General features: G+C 38.6%; 1 protein-coding gene across 1 annotated transcript in view; it reads right to left on the bottom strand.

Moving 5' to 3' along the window:
• Positions 1–24182: 24182 nt before the first annotated feature.
• The window catches only part of GABRG3 (gamma-aminobutyric acid type A receptor subunit gamma3), a 659887-nt gene continuing 658370 nt past the window's right edge, over positions 24183–25699 (bottom strand). The window contains exon 10 of the mRNA XM_059180244.1: positions 24183–24877. Within this exon, the coding sequence (XP_059036227.1) occupies positions 24596–24877 (282 nt within the window). The 3' untranslated portion in view covers positions 24183–24595. The remainder of the gene's footprint in view (positions 24878–25699) is intronic.

The following is a 25699-nucleotide window of genomic DNA, read 5'->3' as shown; positions in this document are numbered from 1 at the left end:
CCCCAGGGAATTTGGAGATGCTGTACAGACTCTAGCCAATTTTCCCTAGAATGAAGGACAGAAGCTGGAACCAATATCAGTTAGATGACTGAGAGAAGTGAAACCTAAGCTCACAGTTGAGTTTCTACTTGTCTTGATCTTTTATTCATATGCTCGGTGCAGGATGATTGTTTAGTTGGACTGACCTGAACTGGACAGTTGTGATATATGCAAACTGAAGTAAAGACATTTCCTAGACACTTAACACTAAAGCAAATTAAAAACAAAACCAAGCACTTATGGTTTGTCTCCCTCCCAATCCCATCTTGTTTCATTTATTCTTCTCGTACCCACTTAAGCCCCCGTGTTGCATCGCCACTTCCTCATATCAGGGAGATCATATGATAGTTGTCTTTCTCTGCTTGACTTATTTCGCTAAGCATGATACGCTCTAGTTCCATCCATGTTGTCGCAAATGGCAAGATTTCATTTCTTTTGATGGCTGCATAGTATTCCATTGTGTATATATACCACATCTTCTTGATCCATTCATCTGTTGATGGACATCTAGGTTCTTTCCATAGTTTGGCTATTGTGAGGGTTGCTGGGGGGGAGGGGTTTGGGAGAAGGGGGTGGGATTATGGACATTGGGGAGGGTATGTGCTTCGGTGAGTGCTGTGAAGTGTGTAAACCTGGTGATTCACAGACCTGTACCCCTGGGGATAAAAATATATGTTTATAAAAAATAAAAAATTAAAAAAAAAAAACCAAGCAAAAAAATCCACTAGTTTAAAAGTTCCAATTATTGGTCTAAAAAGTCAATCTGATATTTTGAGTAATTATAAACAACTTGTAAGAGTGCCTCATTTCTCCCTATCATAGTATTTAATGGTAAATCTTTGAGGGTCATTGAAGGTAAAGTTAAGGCCACAAGTAGAAGTGCTGGGAGAGGGAAATGAATTTAACTTTGAATATTCAGTAAACATTTTATGTGCTAATGATCAAAAGCAAATATGTCCTTAGAAACATCATAGTGAAAATATGTATTATGCAGTGGTTGACTCTATTTTGTCCTTATTATGTTTTGCTATCTTATCCCACATTAAAGATGAGGACTTTATGGAAATGGAGCAATAAAAGTAATTGTTTTATAAGTTTATTGTCTTCTGAGATTTCTGTGATGACCTCTGTTTCGTAGCTAACACCCCTCATTTTCTCCAGTAATTGCTAGGCATATTAAATTTACTTCATGGAAAATACTAATAAAAACTTACATTCCTTATAAACTTGCAAATTCTTCTTGAATTGATTCATGAATAAATGAAACTCTTCTTCATTTTCATAATAGAAACAGACATTCTAAAACAGTGACTGCCACAGCACTTAATGTCATCCCCCCTTGTGTGACTGTCACATGTTCTGTGGAGGAGAAAATATCAGAGTGGAAATGAAACCCCATTGGTGATATGGTTAGGAAGGACATAGAGCAGACCATCTTTGTTGGCTGATAAGTGAACTAAAGAAAACAGAATTGATCAGATGATAATAATCATCCTAATCATCAGGATAAAAACTAATTACCATTGACCACTTACCACAGACCAGGAATTTATAAAGCATACCTGAAAACTCAAAAAAATTGACCAATGGTTACTAGCTTGCTTAGATGTAAGATCTTTAACCTAAAAATACTTCCTCTTTTCAAGCTTAAGGATGTCCAAGGATAAATGGGATTTGGCAATTGAAACCTGCTCAAAAGATATTAGTTCAAGTCCCACAGCCTTTTCCCTCCTCTGCATTGTCTATTTCTGAGGATATAAATCTTCGAGGACATACTTTCTAATCAACTGCCAAGGCTGCTTCATCTGGGCCAACTTGTTTATCACTGTGTGTGCTAAGGGTGAATGATACTCAGTGCAGGAGGAGAAAAGGAGGACAATGAACAGGCGAAGTCAGAATTTTATGTTGACTTTTACTTTTCCTAAGCCTTCTTCCTAAAGACTTGATATATTTTTTTAATTTTATTTTATTTTTTTCAGTGTTCCAAAATTCATTGTTTATGTACAATACCCAGTGTTCCATGCAATAAGTGCCCTCCTTAATACCCACCACCAGGCTCATCCATCCCCCCGCCTCCCTCCCCTCCAAAACCTTCAGTTTGTTTATCAGAGTCTGCAGTTTCTCATGCTTCATCTCCCCCTCTGATTTTCCCCAATTAACTTTTCCTTTCCTTCTCCTAATATCCTCTATGTTATTCCTTATGTTCCACAAGTAAGTGAAGCCATAGGATAATTGACTTTCTCTGTTTGACTTATTTCACTTAGCATAATCTCCCCCAGTCCTGTCCATGTTAATACAAAAGTTGGGTATTCATCCTTTCTGATGGAGATGTAATACTCCATTGTACATATGGACCATATCTTCTTTATCCATTCATCTGTCGAAGGGTAGCTAATCTCTTTCCACCATTTGGCAATTGTGGCCGTTGCTGCTATGAACACTGGAGTACAGATGGCCCTTCTTTTCACTACTTTTGTATCTTCGGGGTAAATACCCAGTAGTGCAATTGAAGGGTCATAGGGTAGCTCTATTCTTATTTTTTTGAGGAATCTCCACACTGTTTTCCAAGTTGGCTGCACCAACTTGCATTCCTTCCAACAGTGTAAGAGGTTTCCCCTTTCTCCACATCCTTTGCAATACTTGTTGTTTCTTGTCTTGTTAATTTTGGCCATTCTAACTGGTATCTCAATGTGGTTTTGATTTGAATCTCTCTGATGGCTAATGATGAAGAATGTTTTTTCATGTGTCTGCTAGCCATTTGTATCTATTTTTAATTGCATATTATACACAACTACGATATATGTATGTATTGGTGGAGTAGACCTAGCTGACAGCTTTGGAAAAGAATATTCCCCATTTCCAAAGAAAATAATATTTCTTTTTTTAGCTTTGAGTCCTGATTCCAAAAGTACTTATGTGAAACTATGTAGGAAGGGGCAGAATGCCCAGGTCAGATATTCTAGCCTCAGTGGTCTCTGTCATGTAGGCACTTATCCAATCAATTGGGACTGAATACCCACAATGTACCAGACCCTTTTCTTGGGATCTCATCATGAGGCAGACATGGCTTTGCTCTAACAATGCCTTTGGGAAAGTTGATTGTCTTTGTCCTCATCTGGAAGCCCACCCCTGAGCACATTCAGGCTGAGGACAGGCTGCATAGACTTGGAGTGGGGCACTGGGCTGTGTTCCATCTGTGCTTACTGGCAAGGCACTGGCAAGTTTTCTAAGGGTTTCTGTGGCTCTCCTGTTCTCCAGCTTATCTCTGTGAATGGAGTCTTGGAAGTGAAAGGAAAACTCTTCATCCAATTTGGGGTGGCTGCACTGCCTGGGCACTTTTATACAGCTTCACCTGAACCTAAAATTTGAGTCCCAAAGGGTGTTTTTTAGGAGACCAGTTGTCAGGGGTTATTTCCATTACTGTTCAGTATGGCAGATTTGATCTTTTAGCATTAGAACTGAAAGATGCTAAAGAATGTTATAAATAATACAGGTGTACTGGATTTACATTAAAAAAAAACTTCAAAACTTATGTATGAATATCAGTGTTCATTTTTATTTCTCCTGAATGAAATGGTGTTTTAAATGCACTAGTGAGTGAAGCTTACTCTCTAGATGAAACATGGACAAGTGCATGCAAGGTCATAACATTGATCTACACAAACATGAGTTTTTCTCCTCGATTTATCTTTTTTATTTGGAGGTAAAAAAGAGTAGGCTTGGGGTGCCTGGGTGGCTCAGTGGGTTAAAGCCTCTGCCTTCGGCTCAGGTCATGATCTCAGGGTCCTGGGATCGAGCCTCACATCGGGCTCTCTGCTCAGCAGGGAGCCTGATTCCTCCTCTCTCTCTGCCTGCCTCTCTGCCTACTTGTGATCTCTGTCTGTCAAATAAATAAATAAAATCTTTAAAAAAAAAAAAAAAAGAGTAGGCTTGGGGTGCCTGGGTGGCTCAGTGGGTTAAAGCCTCTGCCTTCGGCTCAGGTCATGATCTCAGGGTCCTGGGATCGAGCCTCACATCGGGCTCTCTGCTCAGCAGGGAGCCTGATTCCTCCTCTCTCTCTGCCTGCCTCTCTGCCTACTTGTGATCTCTGTCTGTCAAATAAATAAATAAAATCTTTAAAAAAAAAAAAAAAGAGTAGGCTTGAGCCCTGATCCTACGGCTAGTTGAATAGGTCTAGGCAAGCCATTGACATTGACCCTTGTTCACAAGTGTGCAGTGACCCAGCTGGGGACTGGCTGAGAAGAAATTTTGCCCTCTGGCCATGCTGACAGCAGAAGGAAGAGGGCCAGGATGGAGGAAATTTGTACTACTATCTGCCCTTAGATTCTGGGCCTGCCCAGCAGTGCCAACGCAAGGTTTGCCCTCCAGTGTAGGGGTGGACAACTAGAGCTGAATTGCAAGGGGGAGAAATGTGTTTTTAGGAGAGCTGTGTAAGGCTGAGAGGTCTTTGGCCACTTTCAAATTATTTCAAGTTTGTGTATGGTACAATGCAGGAAAGCATTTTGTAAGGGCTGGAGGAGTCTTTTAGAAAATGTCTTTTGGAAAATGTCTTTTAGAAAATGCATGCTCTGGACCCCCAGTTCTGCCCAGCTACCCACCTGCTTCCTGGGCATGACAGGCCCACCTGGACCCTACCCTTCCCAGAATTCTTGGGTTTTGTGGTTTTTCCACCACAGCAGAGCCCTCCTCTCAGGGCTTCTCAATCCTTAGTCTTCACCCATGGTTTCAAGAGAAGCAGAGACCCCTGAGAGCCTGGGGACAAGGAGTCTCCAGGTCTCAATGGTTTTACACTGTTTTTTAAAAAAAGGTTACTTATCACCTCTTTTAAAAATGAACATATCTACATAAATTCTGATTTGTATTGTAATAAAAATTCTGCATTAATATTTTTATGGCCAGTGGGAAAACCCTGGATCTGTGTAATGCTAAACATACTGGGATTAAAACTTTTTTTCCTAGTTAAGTAAACTTAACTTATAGCTATTCCTTTATAGCAATTGACTTCACTTATTTTTAATGGTTTTATTTCCATTTCAATACTTAATGGCAGATTCCTTTAAATATGAAGATCACCTATAACAAAAAGTTGAACTATGCCACATTTGTGATGCTTTTACAGATTAGATTTGTCAAAGATAAGCAAAACTGGACACTATTTAAGCTGGTAAGGGTAGGTTTTGTGCAGTAGAAACTACTGCAATAGGCAAAGCATCCAGCATCATGTAAACTCAAATTTGCTAAAACAAAAGGCCAAAGATTTTCTAAAGGCTGGGTGTGCTAGGGGATAGACAATGAGAAGTGTGGAGTGTTTTAGTCTATGTGACTAGGACATCAGGGTTTATTAACTGGTTTTTATCTGGAAGAGAAACACACTTCTCATATCTTCATGATCAGAGGTAGTGGTATGGGTTGGCCCATACCCTCCCACAGGGGATAGGAGCAAGAAGAAAGTAATCTCTTAGAAGGTGTGCATTTCACCAATACAGATAAATTAGATTTTGAACTAAAGACCATAGTCGGAGATACAGAAGGACACTACATCATTCTTAAAGAGTCTATCCACCAAGAAGATCTAACAATTGTAAATATTTATGCCCCCAATATGGGAACAGCCAACTATATCAGACAACTGTTAATCAAAATACAGAGTCATATTGATATGAATAAACTAATAGTAGGGGATCTTAACATACCACTCTTAGTAATAATCAGATCATCCAAGCAGAAAATCAATAAATAAACAAGAGCATTGAATGGCACATTGGACCAGATGGACTTCATAGATAAATACAGAACATTCCACCCTAAAACAACAGAATACTCATTCTTCTCAAGTGCACATGGAACTTTCTCCAGTATAGACCACATACTGGGTCACAAATCACAAGTCAACTGATACCAAAAGATTGAGATTATTCCCTGCTTATTATTCTCAGATCATAATGCTTTGAAAATGGAACTCAACCACAAGAAAAAGTTTGGAAGGAATTCAAACACTTGGAAGATAAAGACTACCTTGCTTAAGAATGCTTGGATCAACCAGGAAATCAAAGAAGAACTTAAACAATTCATGGAAACCAATGAGAATGATGACACTTTGGTCCAAAATCTATGGGATATAGCAAAGGCAGTCCTAATGGGGAAATACATAGCCATGGAAGTCTCCCTCAAAAAAATTGAAAAATACAGGATATACCAGCTGTCTCTACACCTTAAGGAAATGGAGAATCAACAACAAACTAAGCCAACCCCACACACAATAAGGGAAATAATTAAGATCAAAGCAGAGATCAATGAGATAGAAACCAGAGATACAGTAGAATGCATCAACACAATTAGAAGCTGGTTTTTTGAAAGGATCAGTAAGATCAATAAACCATTGGCCAAACTAATCCAAAAGAAAAGAGAGAAGATCCATATTAGTAAAATTATGAATAAAAAGGGAGAGATCACGACTAACACCATGGAAATGGAAGCAATCATCAGAAATTATTATCAACAGTTATCACCAATACAGCTCTTAGGTCCTTGAGTAAATAGCTCTGGCAATGGAGGAGTTACATCTTAAAGGGCAGAGAAAGGATTTACAACTTGAAGCTTTCGAATATAACTGTTCTAAGAGAAGGTACAGGGGCCTATCTGGCTGACACCAGGTTTTAGCTGGTACAAATAAATAGATTTGGCTAAAAATTAAATCCTGGCAACACTGAACATTCTCAGATAGGCATTTTAAGGAGGGTCATCTAGCAGACATGGCTTTAAGCTGCCATAAACCATGCTAGAGTTTGGTCAACTCATTTCACACAATGGCTTGGATAGATCCATTCCATACCAAGAGCTCTTTTGTAGTTCTCAGGCTTCATCATTGTCTGAATTCTACCACTGAGTTGAGTTGAAAGCAAGGAGAAAGAAAACATTTCTTCCTAAGCCAAGAAGATAGACATACTTATGTGTGTGTGCGTGTGTGTGTCCATGTCTGTGTGTGTGTGTGCATGTAATAATGTATGTGTGTAAGATCATGCTCACATTTGTTTCTTTTATGGACAACTGTATAGAATATCTCAGTAAAGGAATGAATTCAGTATATCCAAAATTTTATCCAAAATTCTGCAACTAGTATTTTTACCTAGTGTTTTATTATGCCCCATTTCTTAACTTTGGAGAAGAAATGAAATGATGAACATTTTAGAATGGTCTATGGTATCCAAAATCTCGTGTATATGGCTCTCACAGCCATATCCCTGTGGAGAGTACCTTTACTCTGGATAACTGCGTAACACTGTGACATAGCAACAGTCATGATGACAGTAGCAACAGCCAGGACACCAGACATACGTCACATACTCTCCACACACAGAGGTCCATTATGAAGACTGGACACATGTTACCTCATTTTATCCAGGCTGTTCTCATCTTCATCATGCTGGCAAATGGAGGGCTAGAGAGCCTGACTCAGACAGTATCAAAGGTTTTCAAACTTTAAGCTTTTTTTCAATTTTCCTATCTTAAAAGAAGCCTGTTGTGTAAAACTTTCCCAGGACCTCTCTGGCTAAGGTGACTGTCTGGTAGAGTTCCCTGATGCTCCCCCACAGTCCAAAGACTTGACAGAAGACAGTATGGAAAATACAAACTCAAACCTTGGCATGGTTTTCTGCTTTTAAATATGATACATTCAATATCTTCAAAATTACCACATTATTAGAAAAGTCCCAATTGTTCTGTTTTTACAGAATAGACCTAAATTTCACCAATATGTAATATCTATTATAAAATCATTCTGCTGGAAATTCCTCCTTGACTCACCATCCCAAATAAAACGGAACCATGATTTACAGGAAAATAACCCAAAGGGGTATGTATGTCTTTGTATTGTGACTTCTGTAAGGTCTGAACTGAAATCAGTGAATCTGTTTCTTATTGCCAATATAGAACCCATGAACTGGTGACAATTTGGGTATATAATAAGTCAGGTCAGGTATAATATAAATGCAACAGGATTGTTTTCTCACATTTTTAGAGAGCTTGGAGACATATTTGAGATCTCTGAACCTATGCCCTTTTATTTACTGAGAAACACCTTGGTCATGGTGTATGTTTAGTGACTTTAGCTGGCTTCATTTCTAAAGTGGATTTCTATTCTTTTCCTTCTTACATGTGTTTTTTCCTGGTGGTTCACAAATAAAATAAATATGAAAATAAACATTGAGAATCATAAAGATTATTATATTAAAATTGGTAATAAGACTGAAAATGCTTATTACCTGTTGTACCTTCATGTGCATTGCCCATACGGGACTTCTTTCTACAATACTTGTTCTTAAGGGAGAATTACAATATCCAAGGTAGTGAAATTTTATTTTTTTCTATGTTTAGTGCATACTTTAAAATTATACAAAACAGCCTGCTTTGGGGAAGATATTTGAAATATCAGAATACCATTCTGTTATCTTCTGTGATGATTTTCACCCATTCCTCTGAGTAGAGCCTTTATTTCCTGCCTTGCACTGGCAACAGTAAGTTTGTTAGTACACTTCTTGCTTGACAGATGGAAGGGCTTTTGCCTAAAGAAATAACGCAGATCTTTAATGCAGATCTGCCAGTGGCTGCCTAGTAGGACTTGGTATAGAGTGAAAAGTAGATTGCATCTGTACTCATAGCCATGCAAACCTTTTAGTAACCCTGGGTTTTTGCCCAAATGACCATCAATGTAATAGTTGTCATTCAGGCTTCTCAACTTTCTTGGCACAGGTGATTGAAGTGATGATATTTGATCTGAATTTTATCTCACACAATCTCAAATATGTATAAATAGTTTTGTCTTGTATGAATTCTGATGTTTATGTATTCTATATGCTCTTACATGATTTAATGATAGTTCTTGGGGCTCAGAACTCAGGAATTGATATATCTGAATACGAAATGTATCATTTTATCACATATGAAATAATTACTTTAATTGCTGTTAAATTTGAAGTAATATGTGTCAAGATGTCTGGTGAACTTTAAATGAATCAGAATCTTTTCATTTTCACTGACCTTTGAAGATACCATAAGATTAAACTATGTGGAGACAATTCTGACTTGGCAAGAGTAGTCAGTATCTCTCCAATTTTAAGCTGCCTATAAACGCAGATTTATTTCAGTGGGTCTGGGATGGGTCCAAGAATGCATTTCTAATAAGCATTCAGGTGTTGCGGCATTTGCTGGCACACGGAAAACCATGTGCTGAGTTTATTGATCAGCTACAGGGTTTTCCAGTATTGCTTGCTGGTATTTGAACTACAGGGGTTCCCCACCCCACTTTCAATTCTGTTTACCTGTATAGCAGAGACTCTTACTGGCCAAACTCCAAGATCCCCCTCTTTCTTCCTGGGCAGGCGGACGGACACTTCCCAGCCTCCTGTGCAGTCAAGTTGGGTGCGGCCATGCTCTTTGGTTCTGCCTCATGGCGCAAGTGCCACTTGACAGCCCAGCCGCCGGTAAACAACTGCCATCTGTGAGCCTCATCTCTCTTCCCCATCCACTCAATAAATGGAAACAAAGACCAGAACCATGTAGGGGAAGTCACGTATATTTACATACGTTGAATGCAGCTGAATCCCTCTGTTGGCCTGTCTAGGCTGTGATGTAAGGAAGTTCTGATTATGTGGAGGCTGAGCTTTCAGAGTTTGTTCTATTAGCCTCCCTTGACAAATTCAGTGTCTGAGGCCCGACTACTTAATTCTGGGACTGTACTGCTTGCAGAGAAGATATATTACCTCAATATCGTTTCAAAAATACTTCTCAGCCTAGAGCATTTGGGTGGCGCCCTCTGTTGATTTTGGCTCAGGTCATGATCTCAGGGTGGGGCTCTGGCTTCAGCATGGAGTCTGCTTGAGATTCTCTCTCCCTCTCCCTCTGCCCTTAACAATGAGTGTGCTCTCTCTTCCTAAAATAAATTTAAAAATCTAAAAACAAACAAACAAAAACTTATCAACCTCAAAGATATACCCATTTAATTTATGATTTGCATCCACCTTCTATTCTAAGGGGACAACTAAAGAGCTTTGTTCAGATAGCACATCCCCATAATGTTTTTTCTACATTACCTCCTCCCAATTCAGTTAGATAAATGTTTTACAAATGCATATGGTGAATGCCGGATCCTACTCCAGACCTAATAAAGTCAGAACCTCCAGAGGGGGCACTTAGGAAACTAACTTAAGCAGGAACCACAGGTGTCATGCTTATCAGCATCTAATTTTTAGAAACGAGGAATTAGGCAAAATAGGCTTTGTGGATGGAAGAGGAAAATGGATTGGACAGGACTCACTTTTTTAACTTCCTATCTTTAAAAAGGCTTTTCTTTTATGGAAGATTATTATCCTCGAATTTGCATTTTCTTACTTGCTTAGTTTATTCAATTATTTTCCCCCCCAGGGGAAAATGTATAGGAGTTAAACTCTTAAAATTTAACTTTCTGGCACCAGGTGATCTGTACTCTTTGCTAGATGCTGCTTCTAAGTATACACATGTGTCTGCTGGCCCCATTTTTTGCTACTTCACTCAATTGCAGGGATTTTCTGCTCCATATTGTGTTAATATTAGGAGATCTATGCTTTATTCAAACCTTGCATAGCATGCTGAAGAAGGTGAGAGGGACAGACAAATCAGATTAAAGTTGAGTGTCAAGAAATCTGGCAGCCCTCTTTTTTGTGAGTCTGTTAACATCTGAATTGCTCTGACAGTTCATTTCTTTTGCCTTTTATTTCTATCCCATTGGTCCTCTATGAATTATGGCTAGTGTTATTAGACAATGTGAATTATCTGACTGAGGAGTTGTGGTGTGTTTTCTATCATTGATTATATCATCATACCATTACTATTTAAACATTTGCCACCAATAAGATCATTTGTTTCTAGGCCATTCATAAATCTATGAGAACATTTGAAGTTCTGGCAAGTCAAATTGGCCTGAAAAGGAGAGGTGGTACTATGTGGGCTTCAATGGCCATGAATGAGAAGGGTAGATATTAACATGGCCATATTGGTAAGAAAGGCAAATTCACATAAAAAATGTTTATCTATTCCAATGAAGAGGAAACACTCACCACTAGAACAAAGATGTGTTTTACGTAATGAACTGGCCAGGTGGATGGCTAGTGTCCCTAAGGAATGGTGCTATATCAGAGGCATAGAATTGGTCTCCTCTGGCAACACATGGACACTTATTGGTGACAGATCATTTTTGGTGAAGAGAAGTTCATTTTGTTGAGCTTATACATGTCCTCCATCCGTTCTGTCATGGTTATCTTATATATGGACTTGATACCATGAGAATCTGTACCTGCTGCTCAAGCAAAATTTCTTATGCTTTCCACCTCCATTCAGGCATGGGGTCATACATAGCATCTCCATTTATGATGGTTATATCAGGCCACATATCTGCCTTGGCAAGTCACTATCAGGTATTAAATCTCCACAAGCACAATAGTAAACCAGAAAATGCTACTGGAATGTAGAATGGTTGTCAACAGAGGAGCACAAATCTTTGTTCCAAAACTCAAGGCACAGGCCTGATGATTTTCCTATTACAGCCTGTCAGAGATTCCACACAACATCCCTGTTTGTTGCAGATACCTTAAATACCATTGGCTCTGCTGAGTCACAAGGTCTACTGTGCACTTCAACCTATACCTACCTAGGGCCTGCTTTGAGTACTTCTTTTACTATGAGTTTGACCCCAAATTTTTGGCTTTATGGGCTATGCAATAAATACATAAAAATGTTATAGCTACATGTTTTATATATTGCTTCCAAAATCCAGAGATGTATCAAACATTTATTTATTTATTGTGGGTGATTGAAGATGGAACAATTTGTTTCTACATGTAGAAGAACTACCTAGCCATGGCCAGGATCAGTTGGCTCCTAGGAAAGTTGTTCATACAGCGGGATCCTGGGCTTCTCCAGAATTTATCAGACTCTAAAGCATCTAGAATCCTTAATTCTGCCACTTGAAAGACTTAAATAATTTTGAATCCATTGAAATGGATTAGTATAATGCTCTGTGGCTATCAAGATAATTAAGGTCCCTCTGGGCTGGATATATTATGACGGAAACACATGAGTTTACATTGTCAAAGTGTATTAATGGCCATTGCAGGTGAAAGAGCCAATCCTTTTTTATTTGTTGTCTATTAATTGGGACTAAAATCAAAACATTTGCTGGATCAGTAGCTGCACACTGCCAGGGGCTTTGTTCATTTGCTCCAGAAAATATATCACACCTGGAATAGTCTCTGTGAATGACACCATAACTTGATTCATTTTATAATAATCCCCAAAGTCACTTATTACAAAAAGTCATTCTCTAAGGTCTGTTTAGCTTTTGTACCAGATGCATGTGCAAGTTACATAGGGGTGGTAGACTCATTTCTCCTCCATATTTTGCATATTAGATGGAAGGAGACTGAAACTCCTCCAGGGCTATGGAAATATTTTGGGTTTATTACTTTGGTAAACTGGGGCAGTTGGGTCCACTTGACCTTCATATTGTACTAGTACTCACTCCATAGGTCAGCAAATGTGGAGGCAAACTGGTAACCTGTTCTGCATCATGCGGAACATTGTATGGAACACAGTCAGAAAGAAAAAGGCACATTTTCTCCTATCTCAACTGCCTCAAATAAATAAAGCCATGAGCTTTTCTGTTATAGATTTAATAAGAACATGTTTGTCCCTGAATTTTATATTCCTGATGTTTAAAGATATGTGATATCCTTTGTTCATATTATTTAACCATGGTAGAAAATGATTGATTTTTGGGTGTGTGGGTCGTGCAGTCAGTTAAGTGTTGGACTCTTGGTTTTGGCTCACTTCATGATTTCAGAGTCCTGAGATGGAACCCTGAATTGGGCTCTACACTCAGTGTAGAGTCCGCTTGATATTCTCTCTCCCTTTTCCTCTGCCCCTCCCACTCATTTTGTCTTTCTCACTCTAAACTAAATAAATAACTCTAAAAAAAATGAAAATGACTGTTTTTGTCACACGAACAGTTACATCTTGGTTACTTTTGTAGTCTGATTTTCCTTCCTTTAAATACCAACATATGTTTCATTTGGCAAGGTTCAGCTGTGACTTCACTGGTAAACACTTTGCATGTGGAATGATTTTTCTTTTATTTATTTATTTATTTATTTATTTGAGAGCATGAGGTGGGGATGGGGGGGAGGCAGAGAGGGAGAGAGAATCTCTCCACATTCCACACTGAACATGGAGCCAACTCCAGGCTTGATTCCACCCCCCTGAGACCTGACCTGAGCCAAAACCAAGAGTCAGTTGCTTAACTGACTGAGCCACCCACATGTCCCTAGAATGATTTTTCTTAAAGCTTATGTCTCTCAGTCTTCAAAGAACAAATGTTTGAAGATTCCATCAAATTTACAGTATGTGTACTTCTATTACACATTAAGAGCCTTAGTCCTCTGGGCTCCTAAAGTATAGAATAAGCAAAGAGAAAGATGAAAGACTGTTTATGCCCTGACTTCCATAGCCCCACTCTGACCTTGGACCTAGTGTCATTTTGTGTTCTTAGGGCATTTTTAAAACTCATACCCAATGTCAAATAACTCTAGAAATTATGATTATTTCCCTTTTCTCCTGACACAGTCACCCTGATGAATAGCTCCATTTCTCTGGAAAAGGCTTGGAGGAAGAACCTCAGGATATACTTTTAGCCATTCTAACTGGTGTAAGGTGGTATCTCAAGGTGGTTTTGATTTGAATCTCTCTGATGGCTAGTGATCATGAACATGTGGTTCATGCTCCACAATGGGACTCTGACTTTGTGAATCACCTTAAACCTGGGGCTGCAGTAAGGGTCCATAAACTTTCATTATGCCAACACGAGTTTCTCCCTGCTTTCCCTAGAATTTCCCTGAGTATATACATCAAGCAATACCTTTGTATGCTTTGCATCTAAGTCATTCCTATAGACTTTGGCATCAGTTAGCCACTGCCTCAGATGTTTGTGGATTGACATGTTCTCCATTCCTAGGGCTTATTATTCTCATTAAATCCACTGCCTCTGAAGGTTAAGCCACACCACCTGGCCCTGCTACTTCATGCCTTAATAATTTCAACTGAAACTGTGATCTCAGGTCCATGGTAGCACATTCCCATCATCTGCAGCCTCCCTTGAGCTTTCATGGGTGCTGAGATTCCCTCACTGAGGACCTCTAGTTCTCAACCTCTAGTTGGGGGAGTTATCCCTGAGTGTCCCTGTTTGTGGTTAGATGGTGGATGGATTAATTGCACATGATGGACTCATTCCAACATCCCCACCTCCCAAAGACTTAGGCTTTTCCTCTACAGTATATCAAGGAAGTGCAAGCATCTCAATTTTTTGGCTGAATACCACTATGAATCTAGGTTTAAATAGTAATTTTTTCTTGATTAGCTTATCATTAACCTTAAAAAATGAATTGGTGGTGCTATTTAATTCCTTCATATATAAATGCAGCCAGCCAGTCTTTTCTAGTTCTAAAACCCTTAAAATATCTTCCAGGCAGGCTTTCCAGTATACTTTCAATACAAATACCAAAGATGCTGTATCTGCCATCTCCCGTTGGAACAGACCTGAAGCACTTCTGGCCTATGTTTGGATGACACTTGATTGTGTCTGGACCATTGAGGCTAACAGCCCAGAGAAAGTCATTGAAAGGTTTTCAGAAAAGCATTTGGTGTGAGAAGTTCAAACATGCCACTCCAAGTCTCAGGGTCCCCAATCTTGAGACTTTAGGTAGTCTCTCTTTTATCTAGAGTTCTAGTTCCGCATCTGGTAGCTTTAGCGCCTGAACATGAACTCTCATCTTAAATTATAAGTCAAGCAATCAAGTGAATGAATATTCTATGTATGACTTTTTAGTTGAGAGTTGCTTTTATTGGATCCCTACTAAGTACAGATCATCTCAGTGTGCTATTTTAACACATTCTTTAGATGTCCCTTTGAAAGAGATGTTCTTTTCCAAACAAGTGTGTTTAAATTAATTAAAAAGTGAATGGCTACTGCAGTAAAAGAACTGTCTCAGAAGTTCACTCCATAATAACAAGGTTTTCAAGACACCAACTGGCAGCATGTAGCTGCTAAGTGCAGGAGCTTTGAAGTGCTCAAAGTCACATTCTAGTCTTTAAATCCTTCATCTGCATTTTTCTAGGTTTATAGTGTTGGGCAAGTTATTTTAACCCACATCTCAGTTGTCTTATCAGCAAAATGGTGACAAAAATAGAATCTCCATCGCAGGGTGCTGGAAGGACTGAGTGTGCAAAGTTCTTATAGTACATACACGACAGCTATTGTTATAATTCCTCAAAGGGGGCCTGCAACTTTGGCCACAGACCAGAGAGAATGTGACAATTCTAGTAAGAGGAAGCAATTAATGAATATGAAATGTTCACCAGTGTTAAAGCACATATAGAAGCAGTTGCTGAAAACACCAGACTAGCTATCTTGGAGAAGTCTAATCAACTTCTGAAAACATAATGTCACATTTTGAGTCCTTTGTTAGGACTGAGAAACATGCAGAGGTAGTTGCTGAAAACACCAGACTAGCTATCTTGGAGAAGTCTAATCAACTTCTGAAAACATAATGTCACATTTTGAGTCCTTTGTTAGGACTGAGAAACATGCAGAGGTAGTTGCTGAAAACACCAGACTAGCTATCTTGGAGAAGTCTAATCAACTTCTGAAAACATCATGTCACATTTTGAGTCCTTTGTTAGGACTGAGAAACATGCAGAGGTAGTAGAAAATGTCTCAGAGCCTCTCCCTACCTTCCACCAGCAGAGTGCCCATCTAAGAAGAAGTAGTGTCACCTTGTTGAAGAGCCCAGTCTTGTTGAAGTCATAGTAGTTGTGCTAGAGGATCTGGGGTTGTTCATTTTCAGTAATATGTGCTCAGTTCAAATGGATTAGAGAACAAATTTTCTGTCAGCCTGTAGTGCTGGCAGCTGTAATTGGTTTGTGGTTTTTGTTTGTGAAGGTTTGCCTTTACTTAGTGTGGGGATGCAATACCTTTCCCCAGAGCCAGTGTTTGGACATTGGAGGTGGCCAGGCCTCTTCTCTAGAAGCATAGAAGGTGTATGATCCCTTCCCACACTATTTAATCCATTCCTGAGTTGCAAGTGAGGCCCTGGAGGCTGGCACCAGCTGCCTTGGCTTGGCTGAAGTGGGGTTTCCTATTTTCCAAGGGTGGGCTTGAAATCCTTGTTCATGGGCTTTGGCAGGAGTGGAAGAGGAAGGCATTTCCTTTGGACACTGTCCTCTTACAAACTTTCTGCCAGAGAAGACAATTAACCTCCCCCCCGCCCTTCAACATTTGCAGAATCTGTCCTTGTGTGGGGCTGAGCAGGGAGCTGAGCCTCGAAAAAGAGCAGTTGTTGCCATGCCTCTCTGATGGGAAGGACCCACATATAAAACTGCACCCTTGACCTCCACCCAAGCCTGCCTTTCCCGAGTCTCTTCATAGGCCACCCCAAACCAGAAAAACGCTCATTCCTGACTCAAGTATTTTTGACAACATGTGCATTTATTTGTATTAGAAGTACAAACGTAGGAATCCAAATACAAATACAGAGGGTGGCCCAGCCACCAGGTCCAGCTGGCCCAGGGCAGGGGGCCTAGAGGGTGCGGCAGGACCAGACGGGCGAAGCGGGGCGCGGTGCCGCCCGTGTCGCCAAGGCACGTCGGGCGCTAGTGCGCCCTCGTTTCACTAGGACACCACGAGCTGAGCTGCATGATTAGCAGGGAGTTACGTCCTTGACAGAGGGGAGGAGGACAACGGGACCTCATTACCATCTTGGGACCGTGGAGAATGGCCCAAGATGGCCCGAAGACTGGGAGTCAGGGCTTCTAGGCCTTTGTGTGATGATAGGGGAGCAGGAGCTGTTGGAGGCCACTTGGTGAGGGCAGGGCCCTGGCCTGGTCCTTGGTGCACTTGCTGGAGAAAGGTGGGTGCACCCACTTGAGCAGGGTGAACACCTTCTTGGGGCCAACCTCATCGGCACTGTACTCAGAGCTGTTTCCAAGATACTCTAAGACTCTGGAATCCCTCTACTGTCCTCCCAACAGAGTAGGATGGCTTCACAAGCAGGAAGGATTCTATTGAGGCAGAGAGCACACCCCTGGCTTTTGCCCTTCCTTTCCGCCTGGGCATCTCCCAGGACTTAAGATGGTTTAACATTCTACACAAGCTTCAGAAAGAGAGGGCAGTCCATGCACTATGGCTAATTCCTATATCGCATTGTTCACACTAGACCTGATGGATGCTTAATCACGCTGTACTGGAAAGCTGTATTTTAAACAAGTATGAATATGTCTGTTTGCCACCTATGTCTTGAGAACTACTTCCAGCTCTCAGATGATACTGACCACCTACACAAATGACCAAGTAATCACTCATACTTGCACCCAAGTAAAAAATATGATCAGGTGTTCTTAGTAGGAGACAAGCTTGTTTGAACTCAGAACAAACTTCTGATCATGTATTTAAATTTGTTTTTTTTTTTTTTAAGAGAAAATGTGATCCCACATTTCCAGAAAATGTAGAGATTATGAGTTTCTCTCTCCCTCTCTCTCTCCCTCTCTCACTCCTTTTTCCTTAATTAAACACTTAGTAAGCTAAGATGCTACCACTAGGAAACTGTGGTCCTTTCTACTTGTTTCAACTACATTTGGGGTGATGGGTAGAGTAATACACATATTAATACGTTGTTCCAGTTTTACCACTGTACATACATACACAAATACACACATCACTGCATGTGAACACAAGATGGCCCTTTGCTTCTTACAAGACAACCCAGGCCCAATCCCTGAAAATTATTACTCTTCTGAAGTCTTCCATAGAAAATGCACTCATGAAGAATGACCCTTTCACTCAATCCAGGAGCTGCTTGTAAAGAAAAACATATCATGTAGTAGTACAAATATATGCATGTAAACATTGTTCACTAGCACAAAATTAGTCATTTTGAAGAGCAAGAATAATAGGAAGTATCTTTTACAATGTTTTCATAGTTATTCTAAACAGATAATTATAATAGTAAACACTGTAAATTTATTCAATATTATTTTGCCTGTGTCTATTTCTATCTCAAAGTAAAAATCTCAAGACTGATTGGGGGAATCAAAGACCAGACCCAAATTGTACAATATGAAGCATATTGATTGTCCCTTTGGGTTAAGAAAATCTGTGGTGTCCACAGATGCATCCATTTTAGGGGAAAAAGTTCTTAGCCAATACATATGTTATCTTCATGAAAAAGAATAAAAAAAGTCAAGTGAGACACAAAACTCAGAATAAACCAATAAATAAAAGTAGGTAGAGTGTTATCCTGGGGAATTATTGCAAGTTTTGTTTGAAGAAGGGTAGACAGAACTGGAGGGACACAGGGAAGTTATGGAAATGTTTTAAGAAAACAACATTTTAAACTAAGATCTGCACATTTAATATTTAAACTAAAACGAAACTTACCCATTTTCTCTTTAATTTAAGTTATGATTTCATTATGATTTGGAAAAAAAATTAAACCTTTGTTTTGGATCAATGGTAAGGACTAGTATGGAACAAAAAAAAGGATATAGATGATAATGATGGTGATGGTGATGGTGGTGTTGATAGTAGTAATGGTGATGATGGTGGTGATGATGGTGATGGTGATGGTGATGATGATGATGGTGATAGTTTATTTCTTCTAAAATATTACCCCATGTGGCTCACAATTTGAAAATCAAGTCAGAAAATTACGTGAATTTTCTGTCATTTCTTATCTGGCAACTGGATTGAAACTGCAGAATGTAGTAGGTTTGTTTTGTTTTGTTTTTGTTTTCTTTTTAAAAATTTTCTGTAGATTCCAGGGCTACCCTGCACGAACCAGTTCAGGGACTAAATGAACGAGGCATGTTAATTACATAGTAGATGGACTGGTGGGGATAGTAATGGCTAGATAGAGGTTGGGGTGGTCTGATCTCTCCATTGAAGTGACTAAACTCTTGTTCTATGCATGGATGGGCTTTCACTCAGTTGACAAACTGACCCCCTCAAACTTCTCCTCCTATAAATATGAACAGTACATAATAAAAACTATTGTAATAAGTTCTAACCAAATCAAAGTACTTATCATTTGTTCTTGAAAATCAGTTTAACTGAGTTAGGACTTCTATATTTTAATGGAAATTGGGAACTTTAATCTTTTTGTGAATAACTGATTAGGGGAAATACAAAGAAGAAACTCCAAACAACTACAAAAGAGGAAAAGATAGCAGCTACCTTCTCCATCTGGGGCATTTCATTATTGACAATCAATCTTTACTATTCTTTCCAATCTGTTGAGTTTAAACTTTTCAACAGATGTAAAGGACCTTCCTTCCCTGCAGGAACATTTATCACCCTCACTTTGTGGAGCTGCTCCACTGGGCTGGGAAAATTGTGTTGTGGTTACAAATTTGAAAAGTGAAATGGTGAAAGTAGGTAATTATCTGAATAATTCAAGTACGACAATTTATATTTCCTTCAATTACCTGCATGTTGCATTCAAGCAGTGTTTGCTTTGTGTATGTGTATGTGTGTGTACGGGAGTGTGTATGAGCGTGTGTGCATGTGTGTGTGTGCATGTGCGCACTTCTGTGTGTTTTGTCTTTCTAATTTTCTAGCTTGTGTTCCTAAGTTAAACTATCTGAAAACCCTTCTTGGATAGCTTAAAACATTGAAAAATTGTTAATGACTGTTCAACTAATTTTAGCACTGATTTAAACTAATCTAAAGTTTGTTTTTTATGTGAGCAGAGTAATAAGAGGGTTAAGGTATTTTAGTGACAACATTAAAAACCAAAGCATCATTTAACTAAAGGGAAAATGGTAGGGGATATTCTTTCTTTTGACGTTACTAGAACTAGATCAGGCTTATAGCCTGGAATTGCTAACTTGTAATCAGAAGAAATTTTAAAAGGAGGAGTCAAAATGCTCTTGTCTTTAGTCTTAAAGACTATCGGACTCTTAAAAAAAAGCCAAGTTTTTATTCTCCCGGAGATATGAATGGCTAGGTTGTTATCCTGTTATCTTACCATATACATGTTTTCTCATTATAATGATAGAAATTTATTTTTAAGTAAAAAGTAAGTCAAGAATGAATATAAGAAGGGATTTTTCATTTAGCCCAAACTGTTCTTTTTTGGTTCTTTGGATGTTATTATACAATGTAGAGGTACTTCTAAACTGTGTGAACCTGAATGTTTCCTACAGAAAAATTTGAGAGAAAGAAACATGTACAGATTGCACACCTCCTCAATTTAGGACAATTTGAAAGGGACTCAAGAGAAAATTGTGAATTTTACAATGACAGTGTATTTGCAGATTGTTTCCCTTCCTTATTTCCAGATACCTTTCTGAATATTTTAAAAACAATAGTGTTCTGAAGCCCAATACTAATCATAAACATTTCATCGTATATTTATACCTATGTTTATCCCAAGTCACTCACTAACTTTTATTTTTTATAGAAATCGAGAATGAAACTTCATATGTATATAGTTCATAAACTGAGAACAAGCAGACAATTGCAAGATTATGGAGAGATTTCAAAGTGCTTTGTGTCTCAAGAACATTGATCTCATATAGTGAGAAGAATAATAGTTGGAAACCAGTTATAATTCTTCAAGTTTGCAAAGTAAATCACAGAAAGTTCTCGGTTATCGGTAGCTAAGATAAAAATGATTAAGGAAGAAGAGGTTTTGTTTATGTTATTTTCTAGCCCTTTAGATAAAGAGTGCCCCATTGCTTCCTAGTTGTAGCAAGTATTTTTAATGCAAAATGGGTTTGTCAATTACCCACCTTTGCTTGCAGAGTGTGATATTTTGCAGAGCAGCAAAAAATTTGTCTAGACACTTTTACTGCAGCAAGCTATGGCCAGGTAAAAAGACTTGGTGTGAAGGTTCTATGTGGACACTCATATCTCATCATAAGCATTATGTCACTGACTTTTAGATTGGCTACAATTTCCCTTATGTAGTCTGAAAGTAGTTTGCCATGGAGGACAAGCATTTTTCCAACTGAAACCACAAAACTGTGTTCTTGACAGATCTGAAATACAAGTAAGGATAAGACTGCTTGGCACATAGAAAATGAAAGTCTTGTCTCTATCCATTCATAAACAATAAAAAAAAAAACCTGGCATGAAATATATGTAATCATAGGAAATGGAAAAAAATGATAAGATGTGTATGATTTAAGCTTTATGTGTTATTGTAAGGCATATGTTGGGCAAATTGGGGGCAGTATTGGCTGGGTCCAGAGTAAATTATAATAACACTGTCCTTCTCTGTCCAGTACCTGAGAATCTCTCTCCTCTGATCATTGGTGTTAAGACTTTGTACAAACTGTATTTTCTAGGTTCTGAAGAGGCATTTTTATCTAATTCCATTTATGTGAAATGCCTTCTCATTACCTCTCAGCCTGATGCAGCTTAAAGGAGAGACAGTCACAGTTGTAAGTATGATCCACAGTGGTAAGAAATTAGAAATCCTTTTCAAAATACAGAACTCTCATTTCTCCAGTTTACAGTATTTCTGAAAGTAAGGAACACAGTAGCACCTTTAGAATACCAGTCACTCAGACAACTTCCCCACCAGCTGCACAAAAACACAAAAACATTTCACAAGTCTAAATGCAAAGCAAGCTGGTCAGAGATGTAAGGGTGCTGGGTCTGTGCAGAACAGTCTTACATCTGTACAACTCACACAAACCGTACTAACCAAGCATACTGGTGAAGGAGAATTCTTCAATTTAAGAGTGATACATTTCCCTCACATTCTTCTTATGCCTCTCCTCTTCCTTTTTCCGAAAGGTAAACTCATACATACTTAATAGACAAGCCCCTAAGTTCTGCATCTGCATGAGGTACATGCCACCCTCCTGTATTATGGACTGAAGGCTCATTTCAGGAGTTGAAATTGATAAAGAGAACTTGAACAGGGGATCTTGTAGAGAAACTGACATTAATGTGTTCTAAGAGGATGTTTGAGTTCTTTATAGTTAGAACCTATTGTGGGTAGATTGCTGTTTGTGCAGGAATGTATTTTACACCTTGTGAGTGAACATCTATTAGACTCTCTTGAGATGAAAGTTTCCCTTCATGGAAAATGAATGATATACTAGTATGTTTAGATCAGCAGAATGACTGAAGTCAGGGAGAAAGGAATGGTTGGATTCAGAAAACAGGTCATTGGTATGTTTTATATATATGTAAGAGTTGCCAATGAAAGTTGAATATTGAGTGGCTTTGAAACAAGAAGCATTAATAACATTTTTAAGGTAAAATTGGACCAAACTTATGTTATAAAAGTGTTCATGGGTTATTTTTCTTCCAGAATAATTTCACTAGAAAATTCATTTCCCTCCAGAACTTTTTAAAAGACATAACAGGTTAAAATCTTTCATGTTTAGATTTATAAATTCATATCATATTTAGATATTATAAATTCATAAAGTTGAAAATTATGTTTGAAGAAGACTGACCTTGGGCCACCTTCCATGGGTTCTCAGTGCTTTGGTGGGACATGGAGCAATTCCTTTGGTCATAGTGCCTCCAGACCATCACTGCCAGATGTGGGAGGGTGGTTTATGCGTAAGAGACAGAACAAGGATGCTAGAAGGTGAAATTCTCCAGTAGAATAGAAATTTTATTAAGCCAATAGGTTCAACCTATTTCTCCCCAAGTATTTATTGTTGTTTTATGTTTTAAGCTGAATTTGCTAGCTAGAACCGAATTGGCTTGTGGCCTATGTAGCAATTATCAGATTAAAAGGCAGGGAGTTGACAAGAAGAAAAGCAATGGGCTTGAATATCTCACACTATATATGGACTCAGTCCTTGAAAACTGGTGATTGTATCCCAATATATTTGCATTCACTTGATATGAATGATGTTCATAAAATAAACAGATTCATCTAATTTTACTTTTCTAGCCTCTCTATCTGGTCTGCATCCAATAAATTGTGTGAAATCAGTACTTTTAGATATTCTCTCTGTATATTATTTTACCTTTTTTGCTGAGTAATAATTATATTTATAATAGATTATTAAAATAAAATTTTATGGTTTCCAATAAAATTAATTCAGTTTTCTGGGTGAGAAAAGTGAGAAGCACAGAGCTACTGGTACCAAAATTTTAGTACCAAAATTTTAATAATGCCAAAGCATTATTAATGAACTGGTGGGACTTTTTTTCCTACAAATGGTGGGAAACTTCTGAAGAGTTTTGTGAAGTACATACTGGCATCCAGTTATAACAAAGAACTAACATCAAGAAGCAAGTTAGTTTTGTGTTATAAAAATATCAAAAGAGTAATAATTTCAGGGCATTTTTTTCTTTGGGATCTTGCTACATATTCATATTTCAAAGTATAAAATAATTTTTGTTCATCAAAATATATCATTGATGATAGCCATTGCCCTTGTTTTTGCAACTAAGGTTGATTTGACTTGAAAGTTAATATTCCCTAAAATATTTCTAAATTCTATCTACATTTCTTTCACACTCTGGAAAACACTTTCAACACAAAGTCTTGTAAATGGTATATATCTGTCTTTGCAAGATGAAGTTAATCACTGACCCTGTAATAGTATAACATAAGCAAAATGCATACTCTGGGGTTGTATTTTGGTCTAGTAAGACCCAACTAAGGTAAAATGTTGAACTCCAGCTGAACTACTCCCAAAGTTAATCCAGCTGAACTAGTCCCAAAGTTCAATGTACTGCTGATTCTCAGTAGTTTGGAAAAAAGAAGTAACTGATGTTCAGAGACAATCAACATCATTGAATTCAGCAACATGAGAATTTTGAAAATCATATTTTTTTTCTCAACCAGAAACTTGTGGGTGATGCAAATACACCCTTGCAAGCCTAGGGTGATATTATTTGATAAAGGAATGCTAGGAAACAATGATGGTACCAGAGTAAATGAAGCCACAGGAGAGGAAACTGGGTCAAAACTCACTGCAGTTCACACTTGAACTCAGACTGCCTGGGAATGTGGGGCTGAGGTCAAGCATGAGCATGTCCCAGCAAGCAGTGACTCCACGAGTGTGGGCACTGGTACCTCCAAGGGCTGCGAAGGAAAGTTATAGAAGGGGAGTCTTGGCCCAAGAGAGAGCTTCTTGGATATTTGCTTTCACCTTTTACAGATTTCTTGGCAACGATAATTGGCAATTGCTTCCAATATCTGAAACCATTCATAAACAACACCACATTACAGATTCAATAAGGGATTAGCAAGAATATTACTTTAAAACGCAATTAGTGTGTGTGTGTGTGTGTGTGTGTGTGTACGTATGTGTGTAAGTGTGAAATACATAATAGAAATATTTGCCACGTACTCCTGTACTGCTCATAGGTAATGTATAACTTCAGATAAACTGAGCAGTGTCCTTCCTTCTTACTCCAGTTGGTCACTACTGGTCTGGGGAGGGTGAAAGGTAAAGAGGGAAACCTACTGCTCTTCACTCATCACTACAGCAACATTTAGAGATAGAGGTATCCAACCCAATAGACCAAGTTGAAGAGCAGGAATGATGTGGGGAAAAAGACCCGCGAATATGAGTCCAGCTCCAAGATGTCTATGTGAATACGCCCTTTTCTCCAAGATCCTGATTTGCATTCTTCATAGCAGCAGAAGAAGCTCTGACAGTCTTTGCCATCCAGACACTCATAGACACAGGTATCTTCAAATTCCTGCCAGTAGACAGAATTGTTTAAAGTGATCATTGCAGGTGGTGGTGGCCTCATGTCGAGGAGAGAATAGTTCTGTAGACAACAAGAACAAGACAAAAATCATCATGAAATGCAATAAGAACAACCTGAGATGAACCAAGCAATAGATGTGTCTGTCCTTTAGATAAAGAGAATAATGTCATGCTCCTTCCCACACATCCTTGTACTGGACAGCTTGATCTTTGAGAGTTCAGTCTGCCAATTTTATATTTGCAAATTTAATGCAAAAAAGTATGGTGAAGTTTTCAAAACTTGCATAACTCAGATTATTGATGAGGGAGGTTGAGAACATTTTCAGATATGTATTTCAAGTCTCTGTTCTGGCTACTTTTCAATTGATTGAGGGTAAATATGTACATATTGCATATAATCCCTTAAATGTTAAGGAGGACACTTCAAATGTGGAGAGATAAATTTCTTATTTCCTAACTAGTAAATAGTAAAAACTATGCTATATAAGAATGATGAGAGAATCTTCTTGTTCCATGTAATTTACATTTAAAAAATTAGCTTTCAGTGTGTGATGGTCAGACACCACTTGTCATATCAAGAGTCACAGCCAAAAGTGTGTACAATTGGAATTTTTTATTTTCTGCTTCCCAGGCTTTCCTACTGATGTGGAAAAGTCAATGGAGAGGAGATGGCTTATGTTCACTCATAAGTAAGAGAAAGTGGCTTTAAATAGACTTGCCGATTTCTCAGACACTTGTTTGAATTCTTCCAAATAGCTACGAGTTATGCATTAAATTGATAATAATTGTATGCCACACATACCAAGGGCCAGTCAGGAGTGTCATGGTACAGGCTTCTACCTTCCTCCACAACTCCAGACAATGAACAGAAACAAAAACTTTG

The sequence above is a fragment of the Mustela lutreola genome, chromosome 7, assembly GCF_030435805.1.
Source record: "Mustela lutreola isolate mMusLut2 chromosome 7, mMusLut2.pri, whole genome shotgun sequence".
In the NCBI taxonomy this organism is placed as follows: Eukaryota; Metazoa; Chordata; class Mammalia; order Carnivora; family Mustelidae; genus Mustela; species Mustela lutreola.
Note: the sequence above shows the minus strand (reverse complement) of the source record. Positions and strands in the feature narration are given on the sequence as shown.